The 9,272-nt window shown below is 35.1% G+C and overlaps 1 protein-coding gene across 1 annotated transcript; it reads right to left on the bottom strand.

Annotated features, from left to right (window-relative positions):
- Window positions 1–3,285: 3,285 nt before the first annotated feature.
- Window positions 3,286–3,874, bottom strand: LOC150033517 (uncharacterized protein At2g29880-like). The gene is made up of 2 exons (XM_090306436.1): window positions 3,572–3,874; window positions 3,286–3,465 (listed from the first exon to the last, which is right to left on the bottom strand). The coding sequence occupies exons 1-2, from the start codon at window positions 3,872–3,874 to the stop codon at window positions 3,286–3,288; spliced, it is 483 nt and encodes a 160-aa protein (XP_090162562.1).
- Window positions 3,875–9,272: the final 5,398 nt, after the last annotated feature.

Here is a 9,272-nt window from a genome sequence, read left to right as displayed (position 1 = left end):
TTTGTTGTAATGGAAAAAAATGATGTTTTTCATTCGATCAGCACAATTCTTGATGGCACCAACTAGATTACTGGGTCTATCAAATGAAGAGCTTCTTGATTGGTTGTAAACTATGGCAAGTTTATTGAAGAAGACAGTAAGTTTGTGGCAAGACTAGAAGACCGGGACAATAGGAACCATCAAATAATCACCCTATTGGGTAATACATCTAGCTCGACCATCCACATCTAGTTTTATGCATTTGACAATACTAAAGAACTTTGGGATTTTCTGTCTACATGATTCTAAACAGTTGGTCTTGCTCACTACTATCAACTTCATACTATTTTGGTTAGCACAAGTAAGGAGATCGGGCAATCTATAAATGAGTATCTTGCTATTCTTCAGCCTATTTGGACTCAGTTAGAATAGGCTAAGAGTAGTATAGATCATCTACAACTAATCAAGGTTCTTATGGGGCTTCGTCCTGAATATGAGTTTGTTTGGGCTGCCTTGTTACATCACAACCCTCTGCCATCTCTGGATGCTACGATTCAAGAAATTCTCTTTGAGGAGAAGCGACTTGGCCTAGTCTCTTCACTATCCTAGGACGTTGTTGTCACAACCACCCATTCATGATTTCCAACTGAGTCAATTTTTTGCAAGAACTGCGACCAGCATTGTCACAAGTTTTCCAATTGCTCCACTATTGAATGCATGTAATGCCACAAACGAGGTCATGTCTTGGACAAATGTCCTACCAAACCACCTTGGCCTCCAGGGTACACTAATAAATCCAAAAATTCCTCTAAGCATGGTGCTCCGTCTGTTGCGGCTACTGCCACTACCACCGATGTGGTACCTTCCAATCCTACGAGTATATAGATCAGCGATCTTTAGGAGTTACTGAAATAGGTGTTATCTCCCAATTCTCCTGCCCTTGATGTCACACCAGGTACATCTTGGCTTCTTGATTCAGCCTGTTGCAATCAGATGACCTCAAATATGGCCTTTTTATCTTCCTCCACCCTTGTAAAATCTCCACCCCTTGTACATTTCGCTGATGGTAATCACATGTCTATTTAACATATTGGAACTGTTAGTATACTGAGTATTAGCCTATCCACTACATATCATGTCTCGAAACTGACCTTTAATCTTGTCTCTGTTAGGCAACTGTGTGACCTGGGACTAATTGTTCTCTTTTCTTCTCATAGTTGTTAGGTCCAAGATCCTTGAAGGGGTCAGATGGTTGGTACGAGTCGCAAGGTGGGAAGATTATTTGAGCTCATGTCCTTTCAGCCATTTGTCCTGCCAACTGTTTCTACAGCTGTCACAAATACCGACATGTATTAGTGACACCTTCATCTTGGTCATGTATCATCTGACAAACTTTGTAGCCTAATTTCTGTTGGTACCTTAAATATTGTTTCTCAGTTTAGTCCATTTGATTGTTTACATTGCAAACTAGCAAAATAGTATACTTTGTCTTTTCCTACTTCAGCATCTTTATGTGATAAACCATCGTCTTGTTCATTCTGATATTTGGGGACCTACTCCTATTTCTACAGTAAATGGTTATCGGTATTTTGCATTATTTATTGATGATAACTCTCTCTTTACCTTAATATATTTTCTTATAAATCGTTCCTTTTTACACCAAAATTTACCACTATTCTTCATTGTGACAACTATAGTGCCCTTCAGATAGCATATAATGATATTTTTCATGAACGGACAAAGCATATTGAGACTGACTGCCACTTTGTCTGCCATCATCTCCAGAGTTCTACTCTGCATTTTCAATCCATACCTACAACCGGGCAACCGGCTAACATCTTCACCAAAGCTCTCTCCTCCGGCCACTTTCATCAGCTACTATGTAAACTCAAGTTGGTCTCTACCCTACCACCTTGAGTTTGAGGGGATGTTAAATTGTAAAGATTCAGGTTGAGATTTGTTAGATGGTTAGTAGATTTGTTAGGATGGTTGAGATTTGGGAAGATAGGTTATAGCTATTTTTCGTTCTTACGTACCTATTTATACCTTATGTTTTACACTGTTAGGTAAGTGAATATACACTCAGTTTCACGGTACCTATGATCTTTCCCTGCATCTATCCAATGTAGAACTTTGATTCTATTCTCAATATAATTTGTGATGGTAGAAAGTTTAAGTACAAAATAAAAATAAAATTATAACATAAATAAACCTATGTATTCTAAGAAGAAATTAATGGGGAGTTTTGATGTCTGGAGAGTTCTGATGTCTGTGTTTTGGTGTGCAGAGTTGTTATATCTGAGTTGATATGTTTGTGTTTGGGTGTGCATAGTTGTTATGTCTGAGTTCATATGTCTGCATTTAGGTGTGCAGAGTTGTTATGTCAGTGTTATCTGGTTTAGTTTTTGTACTCTATAATTTGCCTGTATGAACACTTTTTTTTTTAATCTTATAATCCAATTATTGTATCCATCCTATTTGGAATAAGACATTGATTGTATTTTTTTTATTCTTTCCAATCTCAAATATGGTATACAGTTTAATTTTATATTATTCGTGCCAAACTTCTTATCAAAGAAAGCCAAATGATTTTACAAAATAGTATTAATTTAGACCGGATATGAAATGAATTAAATTCATTCCACTGATAAAATAAAAAAAATAGAATGAATATGAAATTCATTCCCCTCAAAATATTTTACATAATTTGATGGTCCTATACATGACCATTTTACAACTTGGTTAAAAATATTCTCATCCATATCTAAGGACCACATACCATAGGTCATTCGTACATATCAAAAAAAAATCAACAAATATTAAAAACCTATGGAATAAGAGACTAGGGGAAGTTACAAAAAATAATAACAAACCAACTTGTTAACACCGACAAAAAAATTAATTAGTCTTGCCCAACAAACGCATGTAATACCTTTTCCTTAATGTTGGTGGAATGGCTAGAAAACCATCTGTTTGCTGAATATCATTCATCAACAGATCTATAAGGGTTAACTGATCGTCCTCCTCTAAACCCTCAACTTGGTAGCTATGTTCGATGACCTTCTGATACCTCTTGAGCTCCAATTCATATTTCTCTTTCTACCATTGTACAAGTTTCTCCATTTTACTTTCCTGCATGTCCATTATTGTGCGTACAATGTCAAGCATTTCAGATTGGAAGGGAGTCCTCTTGTGTTTCATTCCCCTCGTATCGTCACTTGATCCAGTACGCTTACTGATGGGTGTATACGAGAAAATCTCATCCATCCCATCAACGGTCGGTATGTTCATGTCAAGTATACTTTCTTATTGCTCATTAACCTGTAATCCCAACCGAATATCCTCCAAATCTTCTTCTATTGCAGATGCTTGATTGTACGAGGTTTCACTGCCTTCACCAGTGGCCATATCTTTCCCAAATACGATTGAAAGCTCATCATAATAAGGGAATGGCTTGTGTCTCAAACCCTTCGCGTTGGGATGGGACTACAAATAGGAACGTATATTATGTTAGAACATAATATTATATCAGAAAGAGTTCACCATTGTAAGATAATAATACTATAATGTGTTCTCTTACCCGAACTCATACATTGAAAACCTCTTTCTCTACTTCCACACATTTGAACTCGTCGCTCCAACCAAATCCACTGCATGCATTACTCAGCATCTCAATGATTTCACAATATTTTCGCTTTAAAATTCTAACCTTGCATTCTATTGTCGACAGCCCGATGGAACAACTAAGAATTTTTTCCATAAGTAGACGTTGTAGTTGTTGTAGATAGTCAGGCTTGGATGTTCCATTATCAGCTTGCCAACCTGTGTCTACCAAGTGCAATATTGACTCCACTAATTGTGCATCTTCAACCTTTGTCCAAATGTGTTTTGTCATTTTCTCACGTCCTATCATTTAGTTACATACATACGTATAACTTAATAAAATAAATTGGGCACAGTTAGATAAACAAAGTTTGAGTACGAATAACGTAAAACATGTTTCATTATTCACATGAACCAATTAACACAACATAAATTAAGGTAATTCAATACAGTAAATTGTTTGAACCAAAAGATAACATAGTCTAAAAGTAGGAGGAAGTTATTCATAGTAAAGCTAAATGAACAAGAAACTTTGTGCTCATGATGCTTGTTCCCATTCATCGAACATTCACGTCACTAACTCATCATTGAAACTGGTCCATTCATCGGATGTTTCAATAAATTGTATATTTTAATCGCCGATCTCGTTAGATTTAAAATCTTCATCATCCATTTTTTCGTACATTGTAGTCTGGCCCATCTCCCTTGTTATCAGGTTGTGCAGCAGGCAACATGCCATTATTGTTCTGCATTGGATCCTAACTGGATAGTAGGACTTCGCACATAGGATCGCCCAACGACCTTTGAGTATGCCAAATGCTCTTTCTATGTCGTTTCTAGCAGATAAATGTTTCATGTTGAAACTTCCCATGGATTAGTTAGTGTATTTCCAGCACTACGCCATTAGGATAATCCAGCATCACATAGGTAATAATAACCTAGGCATGGTATACAGAAAATTAGTTGGCAAACGATTTGGTCGTGAATTCAGATGATGAATCACAAAAGTCTATACCCTTAGAAACCTTCAACTCGTATGGTCGAGAAAGTGCATCCTTAAGCACTCTAAAATCGGCTGCAGACCCTTCCCACTCTGGCAGCACAAATATGAACTCACCAATTGGTGAACAGACGGCAAGCACATTCGTGGCTATCTCACCTTTCTAGGTACGATAGCGGGGACGATCAACTGCACTTACATTGACCTTTATGTATGTGTCATCCAATGCACCTAGACAGTTCTGTATGGGATCATACATTGAAAAAGGGATAAACATTTCCTAGTTTCCTAAAAATATAGAACCTAATATTTAACTGGGAGTGAAATTAAAATTGTTGTAATACCTCAAACCATTTCCACCTACTCTCAATGCAGTCGCTCGTGATAGGCTCTGGTTTTTGCAGCAGTAACTCATGAAGTTGTAGTACTACAGTCAGAATGGACCTAAAATGCCTCGAAATAGTTTTACCAGACCATGCGAATTGTCATCCAACTACTCGATTTTTAACGTGGTGTGCCAAAATGTGAAGGAACATTGCCACCATCTCTTGGACGTCAACGCATTGAGTAGGTGAAAGACAATAGGTCATCCTAAGCATGTTACAAAGGATGACAAAAGTCCGTCTATCCATTTGCGTGCTCTCGCGACAGCAGACGTCATTCTCATAAATAAGCTGAAAGAAATTTAGTTGTCAAATTCGATGTCTAATGTAGGAGGGTTGGATCTTTATTCTACAATGGTCATTTAGGGGCAATGTTAGGAATAGTTGTCATTGGGACGTGGTGATGATTGAAAGGATAGTGAAGACTTCTTCATTTTCCATATTTTGATATAGAAACCTAAAACCCTAGGATACAAAAGGAAAAATAGTTTTATTAGGGATTGGGCCTTAATTGAAATACATAACTTATATTAGAATTAGTACTTAAGATTATTTTGATTATTATCCCTTTCTTCAAAATGTCTTTTAAATAATTCTTTATTATTGTTGTTTTTTTTAAAAAAAAAAAAAACTCAGTCAAAATTTAAGATTAATCGTAAATAGTCAAAGAAATACCAACTTTTTAATACTAAATTGAATAATAAGTACCGACTTTTTTTTCTAAAACATTTTTCCACTTTTAATGCTAATATTTTCATTCATTAAATTGTACCTTAGATTGAATAAGGTGTGTCAATTTTATTATATTAAGAAGTTTTTTTAACCATATTATTGTTCAAAATACTTCCATTCTTTCCTAATTATATGCTTAATTTATAACTATTTAAATGCAGAATATCGTAACCATAATGATTAATACAAAATTGTTACGAGCAACCAATGCTACGCAATATAGTAAACTTTTTACCCCATCGTTTAGCATTGCTAAACGATCGTTTAGTAAATACTACACGACCGGGCAAAACTTCTAAACGATCATTTAACAAATCTCAATGATTGTTTACCTTAGGCTACACCATATGACCAACCTTTGGTCTTCTTCCTCGATGAGAACCGCATCTCCATGCTTTGAAACTTCATCACGAACGACTCAAACAACTTCAAACATTTTGAATACAGACTCGATTACTTATTAATTATGCCCAAAAATACAGAGGCCCTTACAAATTAATAATTTGAAAATTTAAGAAATCTTTAAACAGAGGCAATCATCTCGTAAACATTCATCAACAAATCAAAAAATGCATTTAACTCTTAAACGCAATGCAGAAAACTTAAAACCCACCACGGCTGTAAAAGAAGTTCAATACAGAAATGGTATTTGGAATATCATAACAACCTGGCTCTAATACCAATTGAAGGAAATCAAACACGAGGATTTCCATGAGTAATGGAAGAGATCCTCCCAAATTTCATTCAAGTGAACACAATCAATTACAGTCTTAAAACGAAAACTAACAAGTTATGCAAATACAAAAATTATAGGATGAGTGTACGAAAAAACTATAAATTACAAGAATAGGAGAAAACCATAAACTAATGGCAGTGTACTTCAACTACAAGTCAAACCCAAATATACAATATTTAAAATTAGGAAAAACATACATAATACACGAACCTCAAACTAATGGCAATGTTATTAGTTTGGGCTGCAAAACAACAAAGAAAGTATTTAGTTAGAAACTCACGGTATGTAAGACTGATAATTTAGGAATACATTTGCGATAAACATATACATACCTATTTTACTTGGGGATTGTAGTTTAAGGATCAATGAACCACCGGATCGACTCTAGCACTGAAATGGTGTCGCCGTTAGTGCCCATCAAATAAACCATGAACACATAGATAAGCAAAAGTGAATAGGAAGAAAATATATATAATCCAAAAACAATGATAGTAAAGAATAACTCACCAGACTAACAAGGAGGATAGGACATTATAGAGATTCATCAAGTGTACACAATATGGGATACAAGTGATTTGTAGGATAATAAGATGTGATGGACCACATTTAAACTCAAGGAGAATATGTATAAATATATTCGGCCTCAACATCCATGACATGTAATTCATGAGTACGAAAAAATAAATATTAGATAGTTTACACCATGATATAGGAAATACAGTAGAATTTCACACATACAAGCAGAAAACAACTCATACAAATACTTTTAAAATACTAAAGTATCAATAGAAAAATTTTGCAAATAGAACCGTGGAAAATCAAACCACTACCACATTAATATATGAAACCCCAATAAATGATAGAGAGAACAAGAAAGTAGAAGAGAAGTAAGTTGATGGAAATAACTCACCTGCTTGAGAACAAACATAAAATAATGGTAGATTCTCAAGTCAATTTAAGCTAGACAGAAGTCGTTTTATAGAGGGAGAGAAGTGAAAGGGGTGGTTGTTCACCACCATAATAATGGAGAGTGATAGAAGTAGTTCAACATTACATCAATAGATAAAATAATCAGAACAATGGTGAAAAAGGAATCAGCCTCCTATTAATTTATTTTTTGTTCATGAATAAAAGAACTGACTCTCATTAATGAAGTGATTGAGTCATTAATCAAGTGTAAAAATGCAAGCAAGTTACAGTTAGCAAACAAAGGCAATCAACAGAAGAAAGTCACATTAGTGAAGTGGTCGAAGAAATTGTTAACGTGGAGTAAATGTGCAATCAACACATACCAATAGGGATCAAAGAGAACTCAGTCAAAATTACATAAGAAATGAGAACGAATTGAAATGAACAAATAGAAAATGAAAATTGATGTAGAAATTTCATTAGAAATCATAATGAACAAATATTCAATTGAGCCCAAACACAACATAAATTCAAGCAGAATAGAGCATGTTATAGAACGAATAAAAAGGAACAAGAATAAACAAATCGAACATGAAAAATAATGAAAAAATTTAATAAGAAATCATAAGATATGTATGAATCTGATTCAAACAAATCTCATCTAGAAACACATGCTAATCGAGCCCAAACACAACATAGATTCGAAAAGAACAAAGCATGATATAGAACGAATAAAAAGGAATAAGAATAAACAAATCGAACATGAAAAATAATGAATAGATTTCATAAGAAATCATAAGATAAGTATGAAATTGATTCAAACAAATCTCATCTAAACATAGGACCATCGAATCGGCAAGAGATTGAAACTGAATCATTGAGAAGGAATAAAGAAAAACAGACCAAATATGAAAATCGTGAAGAAATTTCATAAGAAATCATAATAAGTACTCATCATCAAAATTTTTTAACAAAAATTCATGGATAGGTACTCATCATCGGCCGACTGGGATTTAGAAAAAAAACTTGGATGGTATTCGCCCCCACCAAGCTCCAATGACTAAAACCAGTCCCCTACCAAGACTTCAATGTCGAACATTCGATAAGAAATATGCATCGAGCCCTACAAACCAAACATAGAACGGGTCATGGGTGAATAGAGGACCATCGAATCGACAAGAGATTGGTTTCAGGTTTTCAATTAAGAGGCAAGGGTGAAAAGGGGATGGTACTTATCATCGGCTGACTGAGGTTTAGAAAACAAACATCGGTATTCTCCCCCACCAAGCTCCAATGACTAAAACCAGTACCCTACCAAGACGTCAATGCTGAACATTCGAGAAGCAATATGCATCGAGCCCCATAAACCAAACATAGAACGGGTCATAGGTGAACAAAAGACCATAGAATCGGTAAGAGATTGGTTTCAAGTTTTCATTGAAGCGGCGAGAAAAAGAAAAAGGAAACCCTGGTTGGTGATGATGTCTTAAACTCTCGTTGGGTTCTATAATTTGTAAACATTGTATTGAACAAACGCTTGTGATGTAATAATATATGATATTTTCTTCATTTTTGTCTATGAAACATGAGATGTTTTAATTGCTTTACCACAAACCAATAAACTAAGATCACTAGTTGTCGTTGTAACATAAGCATGAATGTGGAGACATATAGATGGAACATGCCTTACGTGATAACCAAAATGATCTTAGTCTATGGATAAAAGAGGGAAACCTTATCCTGGTGACACTACAAATACGGCCCACTTTGTAGAAGAGTTACAAGTGTTGTGACTTACTATAGATGGTTTGATCTTGATCATTCATGTGAAGACATGTGAGCAAGGGTGTCCTATACAAAGAAGTTTGTATAAGACCAGACCACGAAGTGTTATAGTCTCGTTATATAACGCTGTTCATGATAGAGACTT

Source organism: Benincasa hispida, chromosome 10 (genome assembly GCF_027475165.1).
Source record: "Benincasa hispida cultivar pf3 chromosome 10, pf3_genome.v1.1, whole genome shotgun sequence".
Taxonomy (NCBI): Eukaryota; Viridiplantae; Streptophyta; class Magnoliopsida; order Cucurbitales; family Cucurbitaceae; genus Benincasa; species Benincasa hispida.
This window is presented reverse-complemented; position numbering and strand designations above follow the sequence as displayed.